A 15,056-nucleotide genomic window follows, 5' to 3' on the forward strand; every position below is an offset into this window, starting at 1 on the left:
GACATGTACCTGAAATCCTGCAAGAATTTAGGGGCATATTCCTGTGGAATTTTGAGAACCCAGCGTGGTGATATCACCTGTGCCTCTTATAACTAGAAGGCTGCACATGAAGGTGCACTTGTATGTGCTGGATTAGAAACCCATGAAGACTATCACTCACTGCTGACCCTATGCACTGTGTACACAAGGGCCTCGGCTCGACTGAAAAAAAAACAAAAAAACATAAAATAAAAAAAGAGCATGCATCTTTTGTGCAGTATACAACAAGGATGACTTATGCAAGTCTCAATGACAATGGTTATACTGTATGTTGATCCAGTATTACCATTCTGCATCCTATTAGCCCCTTATAACTTCACAATTCCAAATATACAGGAGATCAGGCTTTAAAACAAATCACAAAGCTACATGGATTTATTTTCTTGACATTGATGAAAATGTACAATACATGTCTACACTAGTGCTGCACAGATTAGTGTGTACCAAAGCAAAGAAATTTAAAAGCTAAAATCTTAAAATTAAATTTATTGTTTGAAAATGCCTAATAATACATCATACAAAAATAACAGAAGAGTGATTAAAACAAGGTTGACATGGTATTTGGAATCTGTAGAACAGAACAATGCAGAGCTTTTTCTGATAAGAATATTTTATGGTAGGCCGACTATCCTAGCATAAAATATAAAAACAATAATGACCACAACAGTGCAACATATCGAACATCTTTATTTGTAAAATGCAACATGATTCTTCGGACAGGATTACTTCCCATGAAAAAAATGTAAAAATAATAACAGTGCAAAAATCTAAAACCTTCTTTAGTAAAACTCAACATGAGCCGTCAGACATGATTACTTCTCATTAAAAATTTTGTGCATTTTCTTTTTTCCTTTGTCATGTTTTTTAAATTTAAACCAAATTGTCAATACCCTTACTTTCAACTATGACTTAGGGCTCATGCACACAGAGTTTAAAGGATCAGTTCACCTTTGTAAAAAAAAATAAATGCACATCTTTTTACAGGTAACAAAATGTGCAGTTATTTATTTATTTTTTTACTAGGAGCCTGCAAAGCATTGCTCCCGCGATCAGCAGGGCTCTTGCAGACTGACTGTGTAAGCTGTCTGTCCGTACATCATATGGGCAGGCAGTTACACACCGACAAGAAGCAACAATGAACAACCTAGAGTGCTCAACAGCGTCCTGGTAGTTCTTTGTGAACTACAAGCGGAGAGCCGCAAAGGCTGTTGGTATTTGTGGTTCTCCCATTCACAGAACTCTGAATGAATGACGTGGGCGGAGATCCATCAAGCAAGCCATTTTTTATCATTTTGACAGCAAATGTGGGGAGAATATTCCCCTGCTACCTGTCACAAAGCGGGGGGGGGGGGGGGGGGGGTTGGGTGGTGGTGCCAGGGCGACACGTTATATGTTACACCTTGAATAGGTGTAACGTAACATGTTACAAAAGGTGGAGTTATCCTTTAAAAGCCGGTAAAAGTACAGTGCAAAATCTGGTGCAGCTGTGTATGGTAGCCAATCAGTGTCTAGCTTCAGATTGTTCCATTAAGCTTTGACAAAAATAAACAAACCTGGAAGCCGATTGGTTTCTATGCAAAGCTGCACCAGATTTCTCAGAAAAACGTGGAACGTGCCTACATACATATAAACATTTGATGTGTCTAGCATTTGAGTGTAAATGCATTCCAATGGCCAGAATAAATTATTATTCATTAATTTATGGCCAATAGATTGCATAAACTCATGGGCAATACGTTTTTTGGCAGCATTTTCCGGTCAGGAGTTCTGGAGTTCAGAGGGGTATAAACAGATATATTCCGTGTGCATGAGGCCTTACCCATGTCAACAAATTACTGCTAGTGTACTTTCCTGAAATTATTAAAGACATTTTCAAGTTGATCCTTCCATGTGGACAACTATGATTACTGTACAGGTGGGTAATAGGTGTTTATTGACTTATCACAAACATGCAAATCCACATAAGATGCTTCCAGCTTCTTGCTCATCTGTTTAGTTAGTAAAAGCTCATCTTTTGGTTCCACTGTACAGTTTAGCAGATCAAAATCTTTTGTGAAACATATTTCAATCTGTCCCAGAGTCTGAGCATCTTCACCCTGAGAAAGACAATGAGAAGTCATTAAAATGATTGTATTTAACCACATATTATTTAATCCTGTATAATAATAATAATAATAATAATAATATTCTACAGTTCACGTTTTATTGTCATAGAACATTAAATCAAAGGGAGATTTGTTTTGTCTTTTGACACTGATCATCTTATGTCAAAGTGAAAACAGATTTCTTAAAGGTATTCAAATTAATGGAAAAACATGAATGGTGATATAACCTTCACTATAAAAACATAAAAGAACACCCCAAGCTACTATATGGAAAAGATAACTGAAAAGCACGTCAAGGTATAAATACAAGAAAATTTCCAAATCACGGATCATTCCAAGATTAAATCACTAAGAAATAGAAACAATATGGTACAGCTGTAAATCAGTGCAGAATAGGTTATCTATTAAAAGTGAGTGGTTGTACCAGCAGGTTAGAAGCCAATAAGAGACCTATGACAACTCTGAGGGTGTTACCAGCCTCAGTGCCTGAGATTAACAAAGTCTAATAGCTTCTATTTGCCAAAAGGCAAGTGGTATACTCTTAAAAGAAGAGTTCAGGTTGTAAAATAAACATTTATACTAACCTAGCTGTAGCTGGCTGCAGCATTGATCCAATGCTGCATCTGTCCTCCGTCTCTGCAGTGATAACTGAGTGATCAAACACCACTGATCGCTCAGTTCTCCCCCTCGGCTCTGAGCAGAAAGCTGTGACTGTCAGTCAGTGGCTCTCTGCTCTCCCCTTCAGCATTCACTGGAGCACTGGGCTGTGGAGGGAGCAGGAGGGGATGACTCAGGATCTCATCGGATCGCCAAGAAGCTGAGCCAGGTGCCAATTCAGGATTCTGGGTGGATCCTGACCACATGGTCAGGATTTTTCCCAAGCCTAGACAAGCTGAGTGACGTCAGCAAACAGCAGGCTTTAGCCCACCGTCAGCTGAAAATGGGTCACAGGACTGCAGAATGAACTGCACTCCTGTGATCCATAGAAGTATGGCCGAGCTTTGGCCATACTTCTCCTTCAAGTCAGCTATAAGGTTCTACGATCTTGTGAGACCAAAGTTGAGCTTTATGGCCATCAGAAGAAAAATTTTGGCATAAGTTAAAGACTGCACATGATCATAAACACACCATCCCCACCATAAAGCATGTAAGAGGCAGCATCTTGCTGTGAGAATGCTTCCCTGCAGCAGACCCTGGATGAGTTATGAGGGCAAAGGTAGAATTAAAACAGCAAAATACGGGGAAATCCTGGAGGAAAACCTGATGCAACCTGCAAGAAACCTGAGCCTGGGGAGAAGATTTGTCTTCTAGCATGGCAATGACCCCAACCATAAAGGCAAAACTACAAAAGAATGTTTTGAAAAACTTTGTTTAAAAAATTCAGATATATAGCAGCCGCCTAGTCTCAATGTGTTTCGCTGTTCACTTCTTCAGGATGGGGCGCCAATCCTCCCACTGACACCAACAATGGGGCACTAGTCCTCCCAATGATGGGGTACTATTCCTCCCCCTAATGCCAAATGTGCTAATGTTTACTCTAACTGATGCCAGGAAAACCTCCACTCCCGCTGGCCACAGTCCAGCCCCCCTAAAGTCTGAAGGACAGTAAACCGGCCCTTTGTTTAGAACATTTGGAGACCCCTGATCTAGATTAACAACACATAGGGAAGCATGCCCAACTAAACAGTTTTAAGTCAGTTGTGTAACTGACTTAAAATTGCTTATATGGGTATACTTACCTATATGTTTTTAATCTAAATGGCCTCCTGCTCTCCTGAAAAAGGGAAAGCGAAATACATTGAGAACAGCTTAACCTAAATGGCTCTCCAACAGAGTTTGAGATGGTTGCACTCACCGGCTTTCTAAAAGAGTTTGAGCAAGTAATGCGTCCTCCTCATCTTCCTTCTTATGAGCATTTAAACCCTTGCAGTATGAGGTAGAATGGTGAAGGGGGGAATTTTAAGGGTACATTTTGGCTAATTCCTGGAGGTGAGCTTTATTGTTTTTCTGTCCTGCCTCTACCCTTTACCTCTAAGACTAAGCCCCGTTGGGTGGGGCACAACATGTCAGAGGACGTGGCTTATGGAGTGGTGCAGGCCATCTAACATCAGTTAACTACACTGACTGGATTGGAAGAGCGGCACATTTTCTAAGTAAGCTTTATTATGCAATTTACATATCTTCTGGACATTGCTATATAATGTATTGTATCTTAAAAACTGAATGAGTGTAATATGATGTTCAGAGTGTAAAAATCCTAACAGCCTATAAGCCCGATTAATCATGCAAGCATATCTTGACTACCCTAAAGCTACACTATAGGCTGAACACTAGTGCAGTAACTCAAATAGCCAGATAAAAAATACAATTATACAAAAAACAAAGAAGGAAAATAACAGTGCTAAATTGTCCTGTTAACCACAAAGTGTTGGAGGAATAAAAAGCAGACTGTTTTCACAAATCAATAGAGAGAAGAGAGTAAACAGCTTGAAACGGTGACCCTAAAAAAAGATGCCTGTGGGTAAGCCAAAGATCCCACACAGTTTGGTACTGTATGGAAGGGAATCATGAATAAGGTAGTAAAACCATTTCATGAGCTGAACAGAATCAACCCTAGTTGCAACTTGTTCAAAGGGAAGATTCAGTGACTTTAGTTATATATTTGGACCAGTTTGGACCAATGTAACTATGCATACACCATACCAGTAGGATCCCTCTAGAAACTGGAAATCACTGTAGTAGACACTGCCACTCCAGTGATCTCCACTAGCTTTGAGGTTCTGTGCTGAGTGGCTGCCCTGCTGCAGCATCAAGCTGCCCCAATATAACTATGTAAAAAAGCCATACCTGGGGCCAAGATCCATGACCGTACAGGGAGTACACTTAAACCTGGTCTTACGTTATTCTGGCAGTTATGGTTATCCAGATCCTCTACCTGAGTAAGGGTGTTAAATAAGGTTTCATGGTCACAGCAGAGGATTGCGTTGGCTAGAGAGTGTTCATCATGCTTGGTCTCCAGGTTATCAGGCTATCTCCTGAGAAAGAGTATATGTGTTCTGCAGTTCACAGTCTTTGGCAGGTGGTAGATGTTCAGACATAACCTGCGGAAAGGCCAGAGAAGAAAAAAAAAAGGTCCGCAATGCTATCTTGGAGCATCATGGGCTGCCAAAGCTGTCCCTGCAAGTTTGCTTATTAGGGGCTAGGGCTTCCACCCTGTGCATTCTTTCTCAGCATACCTTGCTCTGGCAGACTGGGGGGTACGGCAAGAAAGGAATATTAAGTCCTTGTTCGGCCCTTGCAATCCTGGCTTTAGTGTTCTCGGTATGGCAGAATGATAGGGGAGAGCACCAGTCCCATCCTGAACCATGCATGTGCCCCTTAACGCTTTTAACCTAACAAAGGGTTTGTGATTGCTTCTTCAAACATTTTAACATATTGGGCACATTGCAATTTGCTTGAAATACAAAGATTAAATAAACCCGTTTAGGGCCGAAACAACTAATCGATTAACCGACAACTAATCGATTATGAAAATAGTTGTCAAAAATTTTCATAATCGATTATTCGGCCAGCCGATTAGTTGGCCTGTATGCCTAATTATTTTACATATCAGGAAATACAGTGCAGCACACATACAGCTCAGTACACCATTCATACATGTCAATAAGTGCCTGAGGACTTGTGAAAATGAATGTGTGAGGAGCAATGCCTCATGGGACATGTAGTCCTGGGCAAGAAGTGAGTGACTCTAAAGGCAGAAGTTTTGTTTTACTTTGCTATAGGGGTACTCTATACTATACTTTGCAGCTTGCTATTGGGCACTCTGAAGGCAGGAGGAGCCAGAAGCATCAGTGGGGGACTGCAGGAGAGAAGAATCAGGGCTGCTTTTTGCAAAACCATTGCACAGAGCAGGTAAGTATAACATGTTTGTCATTTAAAAAAAATCACTTTAAAGACTTTGTGCAGGGAATATCAGCTTTTGAACCAAGAGAAGGTGGAGGCCGATAGACTGGAGGTAATAGAAGACATTACAATTACATTTAAAGTAAACTTTTGCCAGTATTTCGCATTATATTTAAAATGATCACATCCATGAAAAAAAAAAGAAAAAAAGTCTGGTACTACTTTAACATAAAAGATTTATATCTCCCTTCCACCCTTCATATAGCTTCCTGTCCAACTCCTAGTTAAAAATGCCCATATATCCTACTTCTGGGTGCATTTATTTATATATATATATTATATATATATATATATATATATATATATATATATATATATATATATATATATATATATATATATATATATATATTTTTTTTTTTTTTTTTAATTTTATTACTTTCACAGTTTCAAAGTCTGAGTCTGATTATATTTACCAGATTCAACCTCTAATAATGTATACAGTATAACTCTTATGTCTGTTATTCTCAGAGTGGATTAGAGATTTTGCTCCCTAACCATATAGTTGGTTATTTCAATTTACCAATACATAGAGATATTTAAGAATAAATTGCCTTTTTTTAAAAAAAACTTTACATATTAACCACTTCAGCCCCGGAAGGATTTACCCCCTTCCTGACCAGAGCACTTTTTACAATTCGGCACTGCGTCGCTTTAACTGCTAATTGCGCGGTCATGCAATGCTGTACCCAAACGAAATTTGCGTCCTTTTCTTCCCACAAATAGAGCTTTCTTTTGATGGTATTTGATCACCTCTGCCGTTTTTATTTTTTGCGCTATAAACGGAAAAAGACTGAAAATTTTGAAAAAAAATGATATTTTCTACTTTTTGTTATAAAAAAAATCCAATAAACTAAATTTTAGTCATACATTTAGGCCAAAATGTATTCGGCCACATGTCTTTGGTAAAAAAAATGTCAATAAGCGTATATTTATTGGTTTGCGTTTTCTGGAATTTACACAGCTTTTAGTTTATGACTGCCTATGTCATTTCTTGAGGTGCTAAAATGGCAGGGCAGTACAACCCCCCCCCAAATGACCCCATTTTGGAAAGTAGACACCCCAAGGAAATTGCTGAGAGGCATGTTGAGCCCATTGAATATTTATTTTTTTTGTCCCAAGTGATTGAATAATGACAAAAAAAAAAAAATATTTACAAAAAGTTGTCACTAAATGATATATTGCTCACACAGGCCATGGGCATATGTGGAATTGTACCCCAAAATACATTCAGCTGCTTCTCCTGAGTACGGGGATACCACATGTGTGGCACTTTTTGGGAGCCTAGCCGCGTACGGGGCCCCGAAAACCCAGCACCACCTTCAGGATTTCTAAGGGTGTACATTTTTGATTTCACTCCTCACTACCTATCACAGTTTTGAAGGCCATAAAATACCAAGATTTTCTTTTTTCAATTTTCAAAACTTTGTGACAAAAAGTGAGGTCTGCAAAATACTCACTATACCTCTCAGCAAATAGCTTGGGGTGTCTACTTTCCAAAATTGGGTCATTTGGGGGGGTTTTGTGCCACCTGGGCATTCCATGGCCTCCGAAACTGTGATAGGCAGTGAAGAGTGAAATCAAAAATTTAGGGCCTTAAAAGCCTGAAGGCGGTGCTTGGTTTTCGGGGTCCCGTGCGTGGCTAGGCTCCCAAAAAGTCCCACACATGTGGTATCCCCGTACTCAGGAGAAGCAACAGAATTTATTTTGGGGTGTAATTTCACAAATCCCCATGGCATGTTTGAGCAATATAACATTTAGTGACAACTTTGTGCAAAAAAAAAAAAAAAAAAAAAAAAAAATTTGTCTCTTTCCCGCAACTTGTGTCACAATATAAAATATTCCATGGACTCAACATGACTCTCAGCAAATAGCTTGGGGTGTCTACTTTCCAAAATGGGGTCATTTGGGGGGGTTTGAACTGTCCTGGCATTTTATGCACAACATTTAGAAGCTTATGTCACACATCACCCACTCTTCTAACCACTTGAAGACAAAGCCCTTTCTGACACTTTTTGATTACATGAAACAATTATTTTTTTTTGCAAGAAAATTACTTTGAACCCCCAAACATTATATATTATTTTAAAGCAAATGCCCTACAGATTAAAATGGTGGGTGTTACATTTTTTTTTTTCACACAGTAATTGCGCAGCGATTTTTCAAACGCATTTTTTGTGGAAAAAACACACTTTTTTAAATTTTAATGCACTAAAACACACTATATTGCCCAAATGTTTCATGAAATAAAAAAGATGATCTTAGGCCGAGTACATGGATACCAAACATGACATGCTTTAAAATTGCGCACAAACGTGCAGTGGCAACAAAATTAATACATTTTTAAAAGCCTTTAAAAGCCTTTACAGGTTACCACTTTAGATTTACAGAGGAGGTCTACTGCAAAAATTACTGCCTTCGATCTGACCTTCGCGGTGATACCTCACATGCATGGTGCAATTGCTGTTTACATTTGACGCCAGACCGACGCTTGCGTTCGCCTTAGCGCGAGAGCAGGGGGGACAGGGGTGCTTTTTTTTTTTTTTTTTCTTTATTATTTTTTTGCTTTTTTATCTTATTTTTAAACTGTTCCTTTCATTTTTTTTTTTTTAAATCATTTTTATTGTTATCTCAGGGAATGTAAATATCCCCTATGATAGCAATAGGTAGTGACAGGTACTCTTTTTTGAAAAAATTGGGGTCTATTAGACCCTAGATCTCTCCTCTGCCCTCAAAGCATCTGACCACACCAAGATCGGTGTGATAAAATGCTTCCCCAATTTCCCAATGGCGCTGTTTACATCCGGCGAAATCTAAGTCATAAAATGCTCGTAGCTTCCGGTTTCTTAGGCCATAGAGATGTTTGGAGCCACTCTGGTCTCTGATCAGCTCTATGGTCAGCTGGCTGAATCACCGGCTGCATTCTCAGGTTCCCTGTTGAGACAGGAGAGCCAGAGAAAAACACGGAGACGGTGGGGGGGGCATTCCCTCCCACTGCTTGTAAAAGCAGTCTAGAGGCTAATTAGCCGCTAGGATTGCTTTTACATGAAAGCCGACCGCTGGCTAAAAAGAATGATACCAAGATGATACCTAAACCTGCAGGCATCATTCTGGTATAACCACTCAAAGTCGTGAATGGCGTACCTGAAGACAAAAAAATGGTTAACAATAAAGCACAGTAAACGGTAAAGTATAAAAAATTGCATACCTGAAAAGCAAACATGATAAAACATAATAACAATAAAACATTGCAGAACAGAATACAGTAAAAAAGAGCAGAACAATAGAGAGAGAATAGAGAGAGAGAGAGAACAATGAAACGACAACTATTTTTTTTTATTTTTGTTTGTGTTTTTTTTTACACTTTTTTTTGTAACTGTAACTTTTATAACTGTAACCGGTTCCAGGTTCGGGTCTCTCAAAATGCGATGGCATCTTGGGAGACCCTGTGAAAGTGTGCCTAGTCTGTGCAATGCTGTACCCTACGCTAATACTCAACTAGTGAATGGTAGCGTTCAAAACATTCACCAATGCAAAAACCAGGATTGTCAGGACAGGAGGGACAATAATAGCGGGTGTCATGCCTATATCCGCGCTTGCTGCAGACACAACATCTTTTTTGGGGGGGTTCGTTGGGTAGGGGTACGCGGGAGGACATAAAGAAAATGCCTCTCATGCAGCCGACTGCATTTGGTTGGGGATGTGAATGGGGGAAGTACGGGCGCTGCAGAAGCGGTGGGTTCCCAATTAGGATTGGCGAATGCAGCAGGAAGGGCATTATGGGCACGACAGGCCTGTGTTTGTCTTTTTGGTGGCAGCGGGACACTACTTGTGCTTGCCACCTCACCAGCTTGAACTGCACTTATGGGACTCGCCACGTCACCAAGTGTTACTGCAGTGCTGGTATGACCATGACCGGGGTGTACTAGGCCGCTGGTGCTTTCCAGTTCACCAAAACGCTACAAAAAAAAGTGACAGTGATCGATCGATACTGCACTTGGGTGGGCTGGGCTGGGCCGGGCGGAGGGGCAAAATGCAGGTGCTAGCAGGTATCTGGGCTGATCCCACTAACACTGCGTTTTTGGGAACCCTAAACTGCTGGGGACGCTAGTATAGATCTGATCAGATCAGATATTGATCCGATCAGATACTATACCACTAAGGGAGGTGTATGCTGCGTGTGTGGGTGTTAGCGGTACTGGCGCTAATCTGACGCTGCCTGGGGCTGGTGCTTGCCAGTTCACCAAAATGCTACCAAAAAAACTGTTAGCGATCGCAGGGATCAGGCCTGACTCTGCGAACGCTGCAGTTATGCGTTTAGTGTTTTGTAAGTGACAGTGATCGATCGATACTGCACTTGGGTGGGCTGGGCCGGGCGGAGGGGAAAAACGCAGGTGCTAGCAGGTATCTGGGCTGATCCCGCTAACACTGCGTTTTTGGGAACCCTAAACTGCTGGGGACGCTAGTATAGATCTGATCGGATCAGATATTGATGCGTTCAGATACTATACCACTAAGGGAGGTGTACGGTGCGTGTACGGTGCGTGCGTGGGTGTTCGCGGTACTGGCGCTAATCTGACGCTGCCTGGGGCGACGCATATCACCGCCGGGCGATCAGGGGGCTAAACCTTTATTTGGTAATAAACGGCGGGTGCCCTGACACTATAAAAAATAAACGAACTAACCAGCGTCACCTGTAACAGTTATACGGTGATCAGTGGTGAAAGGGTTAACTAGGGGGCAATCAAGGGGTTAAAACATTTATTAGGTAGTATATGGGGGTCCCTGTCGCTATAAAACGCTGACAGCGAACCTAAATATTTACGTTCCTAACTAGCGTCACCAGTGACACTAATACAGCGATCAGAAAAATGATCGCTTAGCGACACTGGTGACAGGGGGTGATCAAGGGGTTAAAACTTTATTAGGGGGGGTTAGGGGGGTACCCTAGACCTACAGGGGGCTAACACTAACTGTCCTACCACTGCTAACTGTCACAAACTGACACTATGCAGTAATCAGGAAAAAAAAAAAAAAAAACCTGCTTGGTGTCAGTTTGTGACTGGGGGGGGTGATTGGGGGGGATCGGGGGGCGATCGGGGGGGATCGGGGGTGTTTAGTGTGCCTGGCATGTTCTACTGTGTTGTGTGTGAGTGTTGGTGCACTTACATATCTTCTCTCCTCGGCACTGGAACGGAAACTGCCGAGCCGAGGAGAGATGACATCACATCCTCTGCCTCTGTGTACTATACAGAGGCAGGGGATGTTTCTCATTGGCTGGGAGCGATCGCGAGGGGGGGGGGCCACGATCGGATGGTCTCCCCCTCGTCTCTCATCGCTCCCAACCAAATGCCGACCGCCGATGGCCCCGGGGGGGGGGTCCGGTCGGACCCCCCGCCCGCGGGAAGGCAATCACGTGCCGCTCTGCTCACGTATATAGACGTGAGGCGGTCGGCAAGTGGTTAACTAAAAATTGTACACCACACTTTTTAAAAAAATAATCATCCGATTAATTAAAACAATAATCAGCCAACTAATCTATTATGCAAATAACCGTTAGTTACAGCCCTAGACCCATTGTCTGTCCTCCTGTCCACCAGCTCTTCATGTCTCCAAGATGAGGCACACAATGACTAAAGATCATACAACACAAAATGGACATGTGACACAAGACTGCCTAAACAGAATTACAGCTATGTTGAAAAGTAAAACAAATCACATATACATATTACAACAGCACATTTAGCTGTTTTGGTACATGTTACACTTAAAAAACAAAGACAAATATTTATGTTTAAAAACAACTAAAATGACCCAGCTCCACAAAGCAGATACCTCCAGGTCACAAGGCAGAAAGCTGACGAACAGAGCACCAGGATGTTTGAGATCCTAGCCACTCTGAAGATAAACCAAGTCAATGTTCAGAAACTTAAACACACCTGTGTCGAAAAACCGCTGCACAAATACCGTGTGATATTGCAAAACCCACCATTTTATTCTCTAGGGCCTCTGCTAAAAAAAATAATATAATGTTTGCAATGCCTATGCCGTGTGTGAGAAATAACTTCATATGACATTTTTGTTGAAAAAAAAAACTAAACTAATTTTATTTAATTTCTTTATTTTCCAAATAATTGTGGGAAAAAATGTGCAACTTCAAAGAACTCACCATGCCCCTTACTAAATACCTTGGACTGTCTACTTTCCAAAAAGGGGTCATTTGTAGGATATTTGTACTGTCTTGGCATGTTAGTGTCTCAAGAAATGACCATCATCAGGACTGATCAATTTTCAAATATGTACCATAGGTTTGTAGACTCTATAACTTTCACCCAGACTGAATAATATACAACGATTTGGGTTATTTTTACCAAAGAAATGTAGCAGTATAAATTTTGGTCAGAATTTATGAAGAAAAAATTACTTGTTTGCATTTGCAAAATTTTATAACAGAAAATTTTTTCTTTCCAAAATGTTCAGTCTTTTTTCATTTGTAGTGCAAAAAATGAAAAACCCAGCAGTGATTAAATACCATCAAAATAAAGCTCTATTTGTGTGAAAAAAATGATAAAAATGTCATAGGGGTACAGTGCTGCATGAGTAATAGTCATTTAACTGCTTGCCGACCATCAGCTGCAGGTATACTGCGGCAGATTGGCTCGGCTGCGCAAATCGCCGTACCGGTACGGTGGTCACTTTAAAGCCTATAGCAGGCGCCTGCGGTGCATGGCCGGAGCCGATGCGCGTGTCCGCCGGCCACCCGCGATCGCTCCACAGAGAGCCAGAACGGGGATCTGTCAATGTATACAAACAGATCCCTGTTCTGACAGGGAAGTAGAGAGAAGTAGAGAGAGATCTGCTGTTCCTAGTAATCAGGAACAGCAATCTCTTTCCACTCCCAGTCAGTACACTCCCCCCACTGTTAGAAACACCTCCCTAGGGAACACTTAATCCCTTGATGGATCCCTAGTGTTAACCCCTTCCCTGCCAGTGTCATTTATACAGTAATCAGTAGCTATATTTAGCACTAATCACTGTATAAATGTCATTGGTCTCAAAAAAGTGTCAAAAGTGTCCAATCTGTCCTCCACAATCCCACTAAAAATCACTGATCACCGGCATTACTAGTAAAAAAAAAAAAAAATTAACCACTTCAGCTCCAGGAAGAATTTACCCCCTTCCTGACTGGGCCATTTTTTGCAAAACGGCACTGCGTCACTTTAACTGACAATTGCGCTATAAACAAAAAAAAGACAGATAATTTTGAAAAAAAATCAATATTTTTTGCTTTTTGCTATAATAAATATCCCCCAAAAATATATAAAAAAACAAATTTCTTCCTCAGTTTAGGCTGATATGTATTCTTCTACATATTTTTGGTTATAAAAAAAAAAATTGCAAAAAGCAAATATTGATTGGTTTGCACAAAAGTTATACAGGCATACCCCACTTTTAAGTACACAATGGGGATTATTTACTAAAGCTGGAAAGTGCAAAATCAGGCTCACTTCTGTATAGAAACCAATTGAGCTTCCATGTTTTATTACCAAAGCTTGATTAAACAAACTGGGGTTAGAAGCTCATTGGTTTCTATGCAGAAGTGAGCCTGATTTTGCACTTTCCAGCTTTAGTAAATAAACCCTATTGTGTACTTAAAAGTGGGGTATGCCTGTGGTGTCTACAAAATATTTTTATTATTTTTTTACTAGTAATGGCGGCGATCTGCGATTTTTATTGTGACTGTGACATTGCGGCGGACACTTTTCACATTATTTTGGGACCATTGACATTTATACAGCGATCAGAGCTATTGATTACTGTGTAAATGTCACTGGCAGGGAAGAGGTTAACACTAGGGGCCGATCAAGGGGTTAACTGTGTGTCCTAGGGAGTAATTCTAACTGTGGGGGGCTGGGACTGCGGGGGGGGGGGGGGACCGATTGTTGTTCCTAAGTAGTAGGAACAGCAGATCGCTCTCCTCACCCCTGACAGAACGGAGATCTGCCCGTTTACATTGACAGATCTCCGTTCTTTCTTTCTCAGGAGCAATCGCGACCGCCGGCCACACGCACAGGCTTTAACTTTTGCGCAAACCAATCAATATATGCTTATTGCAATTTTTTACCAAAAATATGTAGAAGAATACGTATTGGTCTAAAATGATGAAGAACTGTATTTATTTTTTGGATATTTATTATAGCAAAAAATATAGTTTTTTTTTTTTTTTTTAATTGTCTGTCTTTTTTTGTTTATAGCGCAAAAAATAAAAACTGCAGAAGTGATCAAATACCATCAAAAGAAAGCTCTATTTATGGGAAAAAAATGACATCAATTTTGTTTGGGTAAAACGTTGCACTTGTCAGTTAAAGCGACGCAGTGCCATATCGCAAAAAAAAAATGGCCTGGTCATTAAGGGGGTAAAACCTTCCGGAGCTGAAGTGTTAAATTGTGAAAGCACTGAAAGCTGAAAATTTGCCAGGCAGGAAGGGGGTAAAAATGTCCAGTATTGAGGTGGTTAAAGGATTTGGGACCACTTTACTAGACAAGATGAGCCTAGAGGTATGCTCTAAACAGGATTCAAAAGCTTTCTGCTTTACGTTTAAGTGTTAATCTTGTTAAAAAAATAAAAATAAAAAGTAATATAATAGAATATACAATTTTTTAAGGCAACTGCAACTTACATATTGTAACAGATCTTATTACATGCTTTTTTTCCTCTAAAAAAAGGCATTGGTAAAGTTTGATATTACCTGCTGTGGTGGAATACACTGAATTTTTGGTATCACTCCATATACATTCAAAATCACATTTTCAATCTCTTCTACCTGAACAGAAATACATTAATGAAATTGATTATCATTAGCTTTGTTCATATGAAGTTCAGTCGTATATCAAAGCTGGTTGTGTACACAATTATACCCTTTATTCTGACAATCAGCGTTCACATTA

The 15,056-nt window shown here is 40.4% G+C and overlaps 1 protein-coding gene across 2 annotated transcripts in view; it reads right to left on the reverse strand.

Moving 5' to 3' along the window:
- Positions 1 to 505: 505 nt before the first annotated feature.
- RNASET2 (ribonuclease T2) overlaps positions 506 to 15,056 on the reverse strand; it is a 73,526-nt gene continuing 58,975 nt past the window's right edge. For both annotated transcript variants that reach the window (XM_073627501.1, XM_073627499.1), the window contains exons 9-10: positions 14,858 to 14,932; positions 506 to 2,135 (exon numbers count right to left, since the gene is read on the reverse strand). In XM_073627501.1, the coding sequence (XP_073483602.1) occupies positions 1,944 to 2,135; positions 14,858 to 14,932 (267 nt within the window). In that variant the 3' untranslated portion in view covers positions 506 to 1,943. The remainder of the gene's footprint in view (positions 2,136 to 14,857; positions 14,933 to 15,056) is intronic.

The sequence above is a fragment of the Aquarana catesbeiana genome, linkage group LG04 (genome assembly GCF_042186555.1).
Source record: "Aquarana catesbeiana isolate 2022-GZ linkage group LG04, ASM4218655v1, whole genome shotgun sequence".
In the NCBI taxonomy this organism is placed as follows: Eukaryota; Metazoa; Chordata; class Amphibia; order Anura; family Ranidae; genus Aquarana; species Aquarana catesbeiana.